Source organism: Electrophorus electricus, chromosome 22, assembly GCF_041902795.1.
Source record: "Electrophorus electricus isolate QZ-2024a chromosome 22, ASM4190279v1, whole genome shotgun sequence".
Taxonomy (NCBI): Eukaryota; Metazoa; Chordata; class Actinopteri; order Gymnotiformes; family Gymnotidae; genus Electrophorus; species Electrophorus electricus.
This window is the reverse complement of record NC_137518.1, coordinates 3312501-3327194: the sequence shown is the minus strand read 5'-3', so window position 1 is coordinate 3327194 and position 14694 is coordinate 3312501. Positions and strand designations below refer to the sequence as shown.

At 47.2% G+C, this 14694-nt stretch overlaps 2 protein-coding genes across 8 annotated transcripts in view; one reads left to right on the top strand and one right to left on the bottom strand.

Annotated features, from left to right (window-relative positions):
- The window catches only part of unm_sa1614 (un-named sa1614), a 27687-nt gene extending 20675 nt beyond the window's left edge, over positions 1-7012 (top strand). For 2 of the 6 annotated variants that reach the window (XM_027028957.3, XM_081705807.1), the window contains 12 exons: positions 968-1154; positions 1245-1330; positions 1725-1840; positions 2040-2107; positions 2315-2422; positions 2814-3057; positions 3265-3447; positions 3542-3605; positions 3828-3889; positions 4183-4370; positions 4482-4604; positions 5700-7012. In XM_027028957.3, coding sequence (XP_026884758.2) covers positions 968-1154; positions 1245-1330; positions 1725-1840; positions 2040-2107; positions 2315-2422; positions 2814-3057; positions 3265-3447; positions 3542-3605; positions 3828-3889; positions 4183-4370; positions 4482-4604; positions 5700-5774 — 1504 coding nt within the window. In that variant the 3' untranslated portion in view covers positions 5775-7012. Of the gene's footprint in view, positions 1-967; positions 1155-1244; positions 1331-1724; positions 1841-2039; positions 2108-2314; positions 2423-2813; positions 3058-3264; positions 3448-3541; positions 3606-3808; positions 3890-4182; positions 4371-4481; positions 4605-5699 lie in introns of those variants that run through there. The other 4 variants (XM_081705805.1, XM_027028958.3, XM_081705808.1 and 1 more) reach the window with 4 other exon arrangements.
- Positions 6893-14694, bottom strand: part of st3gal8 (ST3 beta-galactoside alpha-2,3-sialyltransferase 8) — a 9364-nt gene continuing 1562 nt past the window's right edge. The window contains exons 2-8 of one of the 2 annotated variants that reach the window (XM_081705810.1): positions 14464-14571; positions 11970-12640; positions 10393-10577; positions 9170-9349; positions 8851-8896; positions 8199-8318; positions 6893-7997 (exon numbers count right to left, since the gene is read on the bottom strand). In XM_081705810.1, coding sequence (XP_081561936.1) covers positions 7779-7997; positions 8199-8318; positions 8851-8896; positions 9170-9349; positions 10393-10577; positions 11970-12293 — 1074 coding nt within the window. In that variant the 5' untranslated portion in view covers positions 12294-12640; positions 14464-14571 and the 3' untranslated portion in view covers positions 6893-7778. The remainder of the gene's footprint in view (positions 7998-8198; positions 8319-8850; positions 8897-9169; positions 9350-10392; positions 10578-11969; positions 12641-14463; positions 14572-14694) is intronic. The other variant, XM_027028962.3, reaches the window with a different exon arrangement.

Below are 14694 nucleotides of genomic sequence, written 5' to 3'. Positions count from 1 at the left end.
TTAAAGAGCACAGGGCTATTAGCCGTCTGACCAGACCTTGATAGTCAAATACTAATCAGATTTGGCTCTTTTAAGAGATAGAAACATGTTCCTAATCTGTCTGATCCCAGACCAGTCAGTAGACAGCCCTGACCCCATGACTGTGGCCAAAAGGTTTTCTGCTTTTTGCTTAATGTGTCACAGACATACAGTAACGTTGAACTCTGTTTATGCATAGAAACCAGTGCATTTATTTTTTTGTAGTCTGAGATATGTAGTTTGGGATATGTACTCTTAGATATGTAGTTTTGGATATGTAGTCTGAGATATGCAGTCTGGGATGTGTAGTCTGGCATATGTAGTCTGGGACATGTAAGGGTTGGCACCTGGCCGAGGCCCCTCCGGCCACCAGAGGGAGGCCTCTAGTCAGGCACACTACTAATCAGGCTTGATGACCAACAACTGTGCTAGAGCTATATAAGCCCAGTGACCCAGTCATTCAGTGCTGGGTCTTTGCTAAAGTTCTGAGCCAAGCTCCTAGCTGCTAACTCTGGGTATCGATGTCTGTGAGCCCTTGTGCTACACCTCACTTCTGCTCTGTGAGGGTGTTTGTGTTTTCCCCCTTGAGTCTGTCTCTCTCCCGAGGCTCCCCTTAGCCATTACAGTTCCTCCCTGTTTTCTGGTTTTGTTTGGGAAGTTTTAGTATGGTTTTCCCCAGTGCATCGGGACTGCCATTTTTTCTGTGGCGTCCTTTGAGTGGGGGGAGTTTTGATGTATCACTGTTCAAGGTTACTGTATGGGAATTGCTGTCTAGAGGGAAAAAAAACCCCTCAAAATAAGTGTGTGTGTGTGTTTTTTTTTACTTTACATGTTATAAGGTGGATTATCACTGTAATTGGCAGGCTAGAAACTGCCTGCATCACTGAGACTTTTATAGTAATAGATACGCTGGCCAGTGTGCAGATATAGAAGTGATGTTTGTGTGCAGGGCAGTGCGTAAGGACTTCATCTTGGCGAAGTACATCGAGTGTCAGTTTGCGCAGCGGAGCGGAGGCTCGCCAGATACTCTGCGTAGACGCCTGCAGCAGGCTGTGCATGCCACAGACATCTTCGGCCTGCTCCAGCTCTACGCCGAGAAGATGGACATGAATCAGCCTATACCCAACCCTCTGCAGGTACACACACAAACACACTCGTGCACAGCCCTCAACATGGCTGTTTTCGAGCGCTAACGATGTGAAGGACTGTGTCTCCTCTCTCTGAAGGAAAAGCGTGAGACGGCGCTCCACCTGGCCGTCCTGCTGGCTGACCACACCTCACTACATATGGTGGACTTCCTGGTGCACAACTGGTGAGACCAAACTGTATGTAAATATGCAAATCAGACGCTAATTCCTCTGTCCTATATGCCGTATACTGGCCATCACTGCCAGGCTCGTCTCACTCCACGTTCCGCTGAAAGTACCCACAACGTCATTCTGAGGAGAGACTGAGGTGGAATGTGTGAGAGGGGAAATGTTGGCCTATGTGCACATTCCAGGAAATGGTGTCGGGGCGGGAGAGGAAGTGGGAGAGACAAAGAAATAAAGTGCGAGAAACTGAAAGAGAGAGAGAGAGAGAGAGAGAGAGAAAATGAAAGGGGAACAGACGTGTGACGTGGAAAGGAGGAGCGCCGTCTGACAGGTGCTCTCGCGTGCCGCGAGTTTCTTCTCATCGTTGCGTGCCTTTTTTCGCGTGTGTTTCAGTACCAACCTAGACGCTCAGACTGTGAAGGGCAACACGGCGCTGCATTACTGCTGTCAGCACAACAAAAGCCAGTGTCTTAAACTCCTGCTCCGAGCCAAAGTCAACACACACCTCAGTGAGTGAACACACACCCCCGCCCCACCCGGGTTCCTCCCACGCCAGGACACGGCATCACGCATGCCACTTTTCCCTCCTTTGGATGAAGTTCGTAGGTCCTCCAGTAATAAAGCTGCGTCCCAGAACCGGGTCCCACTGGGCGGGTTGTGAGTGGTGTGATTGTGGAGTTGCTGATGGCAATTGTTCTGCCCTCGCAGAGAACGAGAACAGAGAGACTGCCCTGGACGTCGCTCGACGGCTCCGGCACGCACACTGTGAAGAGCTGGTATGCTGCGCGGGTTCTCTTATCGTTTCTATCACTGTTTGTTATATTTCTATTATAATTTTTTATTCTTCACTTCTTGATCCACTGCTCCGCTCACGCAGGTAGTTTTTTTTACATTTTTTTCCAGAGCTATAGGAATCGCCTGGCTCCGTTTCGACGCGTGCCAGCCGTTAGGAAGTTTTGCTAACATTCAGGTGTACTGTTCAGATCGTGCAGGCTCAGAATAACCAGTTCAACATGCACCTGAACGTGGAGTACGAGTGGAGGCTACGGCAGGACGACGTGTACGAGAGCGACGAAGACGTGGACGACAAGGTCGGCCCCTCTGTTAACCTTTAACCTTTTGCTAACCCCGACGCACGCTGCCTGAGCAGCGGCAGGCTTGACGCGTTCATAGAGTAACTGTGCGGGTTCGTGGACGTTTCCTGCGCTGTTACCGGTAGCAACGAGCCAGACATCATAACAGTCGCACGTTGCATGATTATGACCTGTAGCATTGGTGTCATTCTTTTCTTTGACGATTGCCTTCCCTTTGGGAATATCGTATTCCCGCTGGAACGCGGCGTCCCCGCTGGAACGTACTCGCTGTTATATACCGGTAAGTTAAGCGTCAAACATGCTTGCTGTGCGTAATGGCGTCTCGTGAGCCGAGCGGTCCTGTGACCGGTAGCGTTTCGTCTCTGCGTGCATGTGGCTCCACGGTCAGTCGTGGCCGGTGAAGAGGGACCGCGGCAGCCGCCCCTTCAGCCTGTACCACAGCGACGGTTCCAGTCAGGACCGAGGAGGACGGGGAGGGGGGCTCTTCGGCATGGGCCGGCGGCTGACGCTGGCGTGGGGTGAGCAGAAGAGGGAGGTGTACCCTGGCCCCTCCCCTCAGACCCGCAGCCTGGACAGCCCCCCACCTCCACCTCCATCCTCACCTGCACCCCCGCTGCCCCCTAGAGTTAGAGGTAGGAACCGCCACACGGCACGTCCCACCTGTCTGTCCGCCGGAGTCGACCAAACGGAGTGGAGTTATTGGATATACGCCCCGAACCTCCACAGAGAGCTCGGAGCTATGACTGCATTCAGAAGCTCTGATGCAATTTAGATGCACCAGGTGCATGTCAGCAGAAATGTTCGTTTTATTTTGTATTCTCCTCCTCTCCTCTCCGTAGTTGCTCCAACTCTCCCACCCCCTCCGCCGCCTGTCAGTACTCCAGACAGCTGGACCGAGGTGGCCTGGAGTAAGAAGAGGACCCCCCCCCCTCCTCTGGTCATTCGGCACAAGCGGACCTACTCTGAGCCCTCGCCGCAGGTGCCGCACAGTCCACACGGGGGCGCCCCCCTGGGCCACGCTGGTATGCACACGCCTACCCTGCGCTTTCAAAACTCTGCCCTTCAGTCTGGGATTGAAGGACCAGCATTTCAAGCTGTTACTTTTTTTTTGGCTAGATTACGGTGTGCCAGGCAGTCCACGAGCCTTCGGCTGTCACGATTCATCGTTTCCTAAGTGTGTGTAAGTGTGTACGCCTTTTATTCAAAGTCTGGCCTCTAGTGGTGAGAGCAAAAATGGCATTTTACATATTGATGAAACGCTTGCGTAAAACACAAACCATTTTAAGATTTTGGTTTAAAAAAAACAAATTGGTGCGCATTCACTCACCAAGCTCACTACATACCTCACAATATCAACCACTCACACGCTCTATGATGAATCAGACTGATAAGTTTATTTCAGCTCAGGGTCTCCGAAGTACACTGTGAGTGCCCTCAACTCCCTATCTGAGCTGCCAGAGCATGGCAAGTGACCCTGTTGGTGTTTGTATGTGTTGTGTTGTCTATTTTGTATAACGTAGTTTGATGCTAGACTATGCTTTTTAAAAAAAAAAAAAAACTGGCTTTTTGTGTTAAAGTAAAACCTTTTAAGTATGGTGTTAAAATGCATGTTAATATATTAGAATGCCTTAAAAATGAATTGATTTGTTTGGTAGTTTTGATGAGGCCTGTTGGCCTTATCAGTTTATTTAAATTCACCATTATAGTAGATAAGAGGTCTTATTCCTGATTACAGGAAGTGACGTTGTGACTCTCAGCAGGTTTCCGGGCAAACGTGGGAGACAAAGCTGCTCACGCCCTCTACCAGATTCCTCAGAAGTCCAACGCTGGACGAAAGGGGCTGCCTCGCTCTCCCTCCTCCCCTCGCTCCTTTAGCCTGGACTCCAACGGAAGCTCCTCCTCTTCCTTTCCCAGCATGCCACACCAACTGCCCCGGCAAACTGTGGTGAGGGCCTGTGGCTTCCTTCCTGCCCCCCCGAGAATGTACCACTGGGTGGCTACACACTGAGTAACTTGTGTAATCCTGGTCTGAAGTGTGTGTGTGTGTGTCTTTCAGACAAAGTCAAAACCACGGCGAGTGAAAGCCATGTATGACTGCGTGGCTGATCACCACGACGAGCTCACCTTCAGCGAGGGGGATGTGTTGGTGGTCCTTGCGGAGGAAGACACAGACTGGTGGGTAGGTATGACGGGCAGCGCGGGCCGGAGCAAGAAGCTTGGACAGCAGCGCTTCCCATGACGATTTCTGCCAGCTCTCCGGTGGTTTTATATTGAGAATGTTCATGACAGGCCACGGGTTTATGACGTTGAGGACTGCCAGGTGCAATTCAGCTGCCTCACCTGTGGTCTTGAGCTAAATGTCGTATATGTTTCAGCGGTGTTGGCTGGATGTTGGTTTCCCTATGCGGTTTGTTAGAGCCATGATGTGTGTTAGGGTGGAGACTTGTCTCCCTCGCGCACACATGCTCCACTGGCTTCAGATAACACCCTGCACCCACAGCTCTGATAAAGCATGCAGCACAAGACCCCACACACACACACACACACACACACACACACACACACACACACACACACACACACACACACATAGCTCTGATAAAGCATGCAGCACAAGACCCTACACACACACACACACACACAGCTCTGATAAAGCATGCAGCACAAGACCCTACACACACACACACACACACACACACACAGCTCTGATAAAGCATGCAGCACAAGACCCTACACACACACACAGCTCTGATAAAATACGTGGTCTGGTGGACTATCAGAAGATTCCAGTTCAGTAGAGAGAGGTTGAGGTAGAGAGAGGTTGAGGTAGAGGTAGAGAGAGAGGTAGGTAGAGGTTGAGGTAGAGGTAGAGAGAGAGGTAGGTAGAGGTTGAGGTAGAGGTAGAGAGAGAGGTAGGTAGAGGTTGAGGTAGAGGTAGAGAGAGAGGTAGGTAGAGGTTGAGGTAGAGGTAGAGAGAGAGGTAGGTAGAGGTTGAGGTAGAGAGAGAGGTAGGTAGAGGTTGAGGTAGAGGTAGAGAGAGAGGTAGGTAGAGGTTGAGGTAGAGGTAGAGAGAGAGGTAGGTAGAGGTTGAGGTAGAGGTAGAGAGAGAGGTAGGTAGAGGTAGAGAGAATGAGGATTACGAGGAGGAAGGCAACAAGGGAGTGAACTAGGGATTGTATAATAATTATTATTATATTTGAAGCTTCCGCTTCAAAAATTAAATGTAGGATTTTCATTTAAGGACGTTTTATCAGTCCGTGCCATTTCCTCCCAGCATGGCTATGTGGAGGGACACCCCAACAAGACGGGCCTGTTTCCCATGTCCTTCGTCTCCACGCTGTCCGAATGAAGCCAAGGCAAGGCGGAGCCCAGAGGAAGCGCTCGGAGGAAACGGAGCTCGCATCCACGATTGCGTGTCAAGTATTCGGCCTTCCACAGTGACACGCAGGGCTCTGTTGGGCAGGGTCCGAGAGCTTCCCAGCGGGGCGTTTCGGAACGTCCAACAGTCGGTAGTTTTCCCTTGGGTCCTTCAGACAGGACAGTTGCGTTTCCCTTGTGCCGCACGGCCGTCGGGAACCTCCAGACTTCCTGCGCGTTCTTCTCGGCCTGGGTCAGGCGTGCTGGGACCGTCTGGAGGCTTCTGCAGGCTCCAGTGCGTGTAAGACGCGGATTCCTCGTTCGTGAGCTGCAGCTAAAACGTTAGGCCTGCGTTACAGACAATTGTTACTTCAGTATCCCAGTATGTACTCAAATGTTGTACTGAGTATTTGTATATATTCAGAAGATATTTTATTGTAACGCTTTCCATCATTTCCCGGTACAGATGAAAGTTATTGTTTATTCAAGGTAGACCTGTATCCTCACAGAAACTCCAGAGCTGTCCCAGGCCCCCGTACACGGTCTGGCGCTCCAGGTGTTCAAACGAGGGACACGTTTAAACATTCAAAGTAAGGACTGCTGAAAACATACATTTTACTGTCTTTTCTTCTACTTAAAGCGCACTGAGAAGTAAATCGGCTTCACTACTGAGCTGAGTCGGGACTGGGGCGTGTTCCCGTGTGTAGTCAAATGTCCCGCGAATGCAGCGGAATCAGTACAAGTCTCTGGGCCGCAACTTTGGAAAAAAAAAAAAGAAAAGAAGAAATACCTGAAACGTGTTTATAACCTACTGTCCTGGAAACAACAAGTCTCCACAATTAACTAGTGATCGATTTTCTTTATTTTTGTACAAACTTGACCCCCTTATAGTAGGACGGAGAACACAGATTAAGGGTTGATGCTGTAATATCAGTCCATATTGTACTGAACACCTGAAAATGTCCCTTTTCATTAAGTTTGTGTTGTAATAGCATTGGAATGGAAATGTGAAAACTATTCAGTGCATCACAAAATAATGTCATAGCTGTGTGCATTTTTTTTTTTTTGCTTCTAAATTCTAATATTTAAATGATACATCAGTTCTTAAAATGTGATTTGCCATTTAATTTATTTGTTTTTTGGAATTTAATGGAAACAAAATGTCTGTGGCCCTTGAATGACACAAATGACCTGCATTACACATTATACAGTTTTGTTCGAACACTCGTACAGTCTGTATAAAAGTTCTTGTCTGTTCTTCCATAATGGTGCAAAGTCTCCTTGTCAGATTTTAGTGACTCTGTGCTTAACACCTGGAGGTCAGGCAGACCAGAGTAATAATAATCTGACACAAGGCACTGCAAGATTAGAAAACTCACAAAGTAAAACAATCATAACGTCTATGATCTAACTGGGGTTAATGGTTAAGGTTTGGTATTTTCACAGTCTTGTAAGGGTTGGATTCATCCAGACAAATGATAGAAAAACTAGAGCATTGAGCAAAAACCAAAAAAAACCCACAGGTGTTCTCACTTCGGTCTGAGATATTTTTATATCCACGTGGCATACACACTATACGTTATGTGCTGAAATATGAAAAACATATTTTTTCTGAAAGGAGAAGGAAACCAGGAGAAAAACGGGGAAAAGAAGGGAAGATTCGGAAATTTCTCAAGTCAGTCCAAGGCCACATAGAAGCGGATTACTGGAGAAGACTAGATGGTACGACACAGCATGGATTTAAAAATATATATTTATGATAAAATCCACCACACACAAACAGCTGGAAGTTGTCCCACTTCTGGTTTTTCCTTACTATCCTCCTCATGGGGTTTGTTGTGGTCGGATTTAGGATCCAGTATCCTGACATCCGATGCGTCAGCTAATGATGGAATGACGGTGGGTTTGGTCTGGAGAACGCAGCCTGTCGTCAGTGGGTTTGGTTCAGCAGAGACGACGGTGGTCAGTTGATAGTGGTGAGCCCGTGTGTGGCTCTTTAGCCAGTATGTCCAGACGTCTCCTGACTCACAGGGGCCTGCTGTTTCGGCCTCGGATACAGTTTAATTTTGCCTTCGGCATACAGCCGCTTGATGACCTCACTCTCAAAGTCGGCGTTGTGCACGCCCGTTTTCCGGAACGCTCCAGAATACTTGTTGTTTTCCCAATAGTGGTGCCAGTTGCCCTGCGCGTCCGCCCCAAAGCCGAACACCGACACCTGGTGGGACACGGCACAACGGAACGGGGAACATTACCGGAACTCTCTCGGCCGCTCTCAAATCAGAAGAAAACTCACGGGACCTGGACTCGTGAGGACTCTAACAGGACAGAGGCCGACTGGGATCCCTCCCAAGCCTGCATCTGGGAGTGATTAACAGACCAATACAGTTATAGACAAAAAAGCAACGCCTTTCCTTACCTCGTCACAGAGGTGCAGCGCGAACACAATGGCCAGCATGCCTGTGGAGGGATATCTCCCATGGTGCTCCGTCCAGCGGTCGTGAGTATACTTGAAGAAGCTGGGGTTCACCACCATGACCTGCAAAGCCAACAGCCCACCGTGAAGCGGCTCCCCTGAACGTTGCGCTCACACCCGGCCGTTTCTTTAACGCCGACCCGCACACGTATACATGTAGGGCTGCTAGCCTGCCTCTGGTGACCTCTCAGGATGGTATACAAAAAAAAAAAAAAAAAAAAAAAAAAAAAAAAAAAAGACGTTGAGAGAGATGGTGGCAAGGATGTTAAATGGGAGTCTTTTCCTGGAGCCAGTTTGCTTGCTCTAAAACAAGGTCTTAGACTCTGGTCCTCGTGAGACGTTGTGCCGGGTTGTGCCGGGTTTCGGAGGTGAGCTCCTGTCCCATTCCCCTCCCCTACGGTCACAAATGCACACTAGACACACCTACGCTCTCGTCTGCAAACACTGAGGTTAAACCTTTCAGTTGGCTGGCCTACCACGATTGTGTGCCTAGTCTATATGAAGGCGAGTTGGCAGTATACTTGGGACACTACAAATGACACCACACACACAAAATTGCAGAAAAGTGCCGTTTCAGACAGAGGGTCACACCCACCTTATCTTTATCTGCCTTCACATGCTCCTTCACTTTTGTGTACGTCCTGAGGATGAAAACACAAACGTCTTCACAACCGCTCCGTTAACAGGCGTCACATGGTTTGGCTAAACCCTTAATACCACGGCAATTAATCCAACATTTCAGCATGAGGAAACAATTTTGTGGCGAAACACATTCACACTCAAACATGACTGGATTTCCAAGGTCGCCCTGTGGGGGTGGGGCGCACAGCACGCTGCCAGGGGGTCGGCCGCCCCACCCTGTGGGGGGCGGGGCGTGCACCCAGGAGGTGGGCCACCTGGGCCCGGGGCCATACCTCTTCACCTCGCCTGTGGACAGAGCACTGGTCAGCCACGTCAGGTCCTGAAGTTTAAAGGGCAGCAGGACGAGCTGCACGCTGGGCGCCAGGTCCATGGCGCTCTCCGGGTACATAAAGTGGTGCGTGGTCCGCTTGCCCACATGCTGCTCGTAACCCCTAGTTCTGGCTCTGTTCATTCTGTAAGGAACAGGACAAACACATTTTTACTGGTATAGCACCTTCTAAAAACCACTTTTAAAAGTGGTTAATACTGCAAAAATCAAAACAGGAAAATAAACCAAGACAAGATTAGGAGAATAAAATTAATGAAATTAAAAGAACACCAAGTACATAATATGTGCTGTACAGTAATAAATTTAAAAGACAAAGTCCTAACTGAATGTAATACTCGATATATGCGTTTTGAGATTTTTTTGAAAATGTTCTGGCTGATAATTGATCCCAAATCTCAGAATTCTAGAACCACAGTAACCAAAACCAAACCACCGTCGGTCAGACGACTTCGGCTGCCGTACACCTGGAATGAGATTAAATCTCAACCATAAATGTAATCCCTCTCAGTCTGTAGCATGATTTACTTAACAGCTTTAGAAGTGTAACATTTGCATACTTCTGTGTTGGTTGTGACAGTGTGGTGAGTTCAGCTCAATCGTTCACATCAATTGCCTTCGTAACTTCGTATATGCGCAGAATATTTCAGAGGGTGACTATTTTACGCGGTCCTTTTTAGATGAAATAAACACTTGACAGACTCTCAGTAACATCAATGATGTGGCACTAGTGAAGCGTCTGAATACATTCAGTAGATTAATCCAGAGACTTTTAATGAACTGTATAAATAAGATTTGTTTATATTATCTATTGAATTCGATTGTTTTTCACTTTATTTGGAGTGTCCAGGTTCCTATCTGTAGATGTTATCCTGAGAGGGCAGTGACCATGTAACAGGTATTACCGTCTTACCGTCATACCATCTTAGCATACTCAACAAGCTCTTACAGACGTGTTGCTGACAACACTCTAACTGAATTTGTTTAGGGTTAGGGTCAGGATTAGGACAAGGATTAATCAGATATAAAGGACCACACAAAATAAAGTTACTTCTTAACAGCTCCAAAGATGTCATAAACTGTGTTGTAAATCTAATCTACTGAAATATACAAATATCGGAAGCGGAATGGCTGGATGGTGGCCTGTTAGACAGAAAGCATGGATCTTACCGGAAGATGACGGAATGGGAGTCTATCAAAGCTCCATCCATGAACTGCAACAAGTTTCCTGAGTTTCCGACCACGGCGCACGTCTGGTAGCGGCCGAACTGATGCGTTTCTTTCGGCGAGGATACCACCTGAAACATCTTCTTAATAACTTCCTCGATTGTCCCTTCAGTTGATTGTTGCAAATTCTAGAGAGTTAGAACGAATTACACTCCCAAAAAACCCACAGAAACTTTCTGCAAGTTTGGATAAAGGAACACCCTGAAAAGTCATCTTTCATCTTATGTTTCTCATTCTCAGAGAAAACCTCAGCAGGGTAGCCTTAAGCATACATGCTTCTCTCTCTCTGTGTGTGTGTGTGTGTAATTTTATATTATATTATATTATATATTATATTATATATATATATATATATATATATATATATATATATATATATATATATATATATATATAAATAATGTATATGTGTGTGTGTGTGTGTGTGATACATATATATAAAATTGTGTGTGTAATTTTATATATGTGTGTGTGTGTGTCTGTGTGTAATTTTATATATATATATATATATATATATATATATATATGTATATATATATATATATATGTATATGTATATATATATATATATATATATATATATATATATATATATATATACATATATACATATATATATATATATATATATATATATATATATATATATATATATATATATATATATATATATATATATATATATATATATATATGTATGTGTGTGTGTGTGTGTGGAAGCCAAAGTACCTGTGCCAATGCCAAGTTCAGGTTCAGTGCCAATGCCCAGAAAAGTTGAAAGCCTTTAATTACATTAAATGAAACCTTCCAGAAACAGCTGAGTCAGAGTGGACCGGCCCAACTGTACCACTCTGTGTCTTTAGGGATTTTTGTTTAAGGAGTGGCCAGGAAGGCGGTAGTTTACAGCCTCCCCCTCAGTAGACTAATGAGCTGTTGAGCGAATGATGGTAATAACAGGGACGGGGATGGTGGGGACAGCCAGTAGCTCTGTCTGTCTGTCTTTGTGTCTGTCTTTGTGTGTGTGTGTGTGTGTGTGTGTGTGTGTGTGTGTGTGTGTGTGTGTGTGTGTGTGTGTGTGTGTGTGTGTGTGTGTGTGTGTGTGTGTGTGTGTGTGTGTGTGTGTGTGTGTGTGTACATCCCCACACTCTACCATAGAACCTCAGTGGTTAAGTTGCTAGTTCAAGCCCCTTAACCCTCATTTGCTTGAGCTGTATAAAGCATCAGCTCAGTGCCATAAATAGAAAAATCGGGCATAAAAGAAGAAGTCATGATAGGCAACTCGAAATAGTATTGGAAAAAAACAAAAAAACATTCCTGCCATTCTGACTAAACACCTAAGTCATATCCTAAGGCAGAACAAAGCGAATAATCTTTACGTATATTTTACATTTTTCTTTCAAGAGTTGCCCCCCCCCCCCGCCTTAAACCAAGCTGTCGTATGCCATCATGTGGTTTATGACCTCCATCCTTCAGACGCTAACGGGCTGCAAATGTTTCATACTTGGCTCTAAAACGCTTACCAGCCACCACTTTAAAGAGGCGGGGTCTATTTTCTTGTCTGTCACGGTGAGGCAGGGCTGCTGGTCGCGTTCGTAGCGCTCGTCAAACCACTCGGACACGCCCGCGTCGGCCACGCACGTGCGGCAGCCGCAGGAGTTGCAGCAGACAGCTTCCGGCGTGGCCCGCGGCTGCGTCTGGTTCTGCCCTGGTGGCCTGGACACGCCGTGGGCTGGGGGCGGCGTCCCGGAAAGGACGCCGCTCTTCGGCATGGTGTACATGGCGATCATGAAAAACAGGATGCCACAGAACAACGCTCCCAAGCACAGTTTCTTCTTCAGTACCATGGCTGGGGCGGGGACCTCATGTCCTTTTGCAGTTCACAATAGGCGAAAAAATCTAAATCACAAACTTCTTAAAGAAAATTCCAAACCAAGGTGCTGGTGGAGGAGCGAAACGGGCTGTTCACCGCGGCGATCGGGTGAAGTTTCGGCTCGCGGCTCCACAGGCCACGGGAAACCCCAAATGTGCAGGGAAGTTTTCGTCTGCTCAGTGGCGCCGCATGGTAAACGAGACAACAAGAGAGGAAACATTCATTTTCACTTTCTACTCAGCTGGCGGTACACAATCCTCCCGAGCTCATGCCACCACATTTCAGTCAACATGACTCCATGTCCTCATAGCCTTCTCGTTCCTGAAACACAGAACAATAAACGAACCTCCGTCAGGATGCGCTCCTGTCGGCCAGGCAACAGAGAGGGAAAACGAAGCCCTGGCAAATTTCAACCAGCAGCGAACAGGACACTGTAATACAATACCAGTCATTTTGCAGAGCGATGCTTTAGTTGGAAAGCACAATTCTGGACTCTGATGCAAGTATCCACATGGGTAACAGTGTAGTATATTACTGCATATCAAAAATATATAAAATTATATATATACACACACACACACACACACACACACACACACACACATCATAAAAGCCCCTCTGGCAGCAGTTAGAGGCCCTTCCTGTTCCTGTAAGTCACAGAGCTGCTGTACTTCATCTCTAATGTTTTCTGTGTGTGTGTGTGGAAACAGACAACTGTTGCTGCTTGCTGAGGCTGCAGGAGTCAGTCAGGTTGCTGCCAATGAGGGGAGAGTTCTGTAGACCCAGCTGATGTTCTGTTGATTGCTAGGTTAACAAATCCCTGTCTACAGTCCAAACAGCACTGTGACTCTAGATGGCAGCAGCTAAAACCGGCGGGTCAGCAGAGCGGCATGTCGGCTGGCAGGTAGCCCTCTCTTCCATTAGTCATCAAAAAACGAACAGCCTTAAATAACACGGGCGGAGAAAATGAAAGAAGACCAGCTACAGAGTAAAACTGTTCCCGTACAGTTAAGAGTTTGGGAGGTTACCAGAGAGTAGATTCCACTAATCTAAAAACGCACTAATCTACAGTAATTTGTGGCTGACTAGGGTGTGAAAACAAATCAGAATAAAATTAAAACATTTATGGTCTTCACATATAGGACATATCTGCGTTTGGTAGGGAGAGGATATATTTAAGTTGGGTGTCTTTATGTAACCCTAGATGTATTATAGGCATCGAACTGTGGTCTCCAGTCACAGCTGACCGCCCCAGTCTCCTACTTAAGGAACAGGACTGGAAGTGCTCACCTTGCTTGTCCTCATATCAGACCACACCTTTGACCTAACTTAACCCCAACCCTACATAATCAAAGGAGAGTTGCAGTTTGCATACATGCAGTTTTGGCGTGACCAGTAATAGATCAGCCATCCTCCCCACCTCACCTCCCATCTCCTCTAAACTTCTACAGTTCTGTTGGATCGAGCACAGTCATTGGTCAGCTTTTCAAGCAGGCAGTGTCCAGGTCTCCCCTGCTTGTGCGGGTTCATTAGCATACCAATATGACAGAATGGAGAGAGTGAACAGAGGGCCTTTCACCCTCCTGGTCCTGAAAACACAGGCTCTCCAGCTCTTGGCAAACAATTCCGATTTGATCAGTCACTGGGACGTGGTCTTTACTCAGTGGAGGTAATCTCTTTACAGCGGTTCCTCGTGGAGGGAATGCTCAAATCTGCGCCAGGGTTACGCAATTAACACACAGCAAAGAAAACGAGCTGCCGCGTTTAACCATTTTGTTGAGCAACTCTTGTGTAATAGAATTTCTCTTCTTTTTGAAACAACGCACACCTCCGTGTGGCTCTAAAAACTCCTGCCCTATGTCTGCGGCAGGCTCGGTCTCAGTGCTGGGCTCTCCTGCCTGTGCATTCAGCCGTCAGCGACTGTTCAAGGCCTTTACTTCTGGGTGCTGCATCGTGGGGGTGGAGGAGAGGAGACTCTCAAGTTAACGAGATCTGTGGCTAACGCTGGGCAGGCGGAAGCTGCGCTCTGGATCTCCCCGCGAGGTTCACGGCCTGGCAGGGCACAGCACTGATGTCACAGCTACCCGATTTCATTAAAGGGAATAACAGGAACAACGGGCATAATGGAAAGACCAGCACTTCACCTGAAAACGGTCCAGGCTGTGGGCCGCTGGATAGAATCCCAGGAGCTCTACAGTGCAAGCAGCATACTGAAGTACTAGATAAACAAAGCACGCTGTCCGGCCACAAAGCTGTGAGAAAAACACATCAGATCAGGGATCACAATCCCAGAGTTAGAGTTAATGATCTGATGAAAAATCAATGAAAAGCAACCCTCCCTCCCAAAGAAACAGTTAGAGGTATTGTCCATTTTT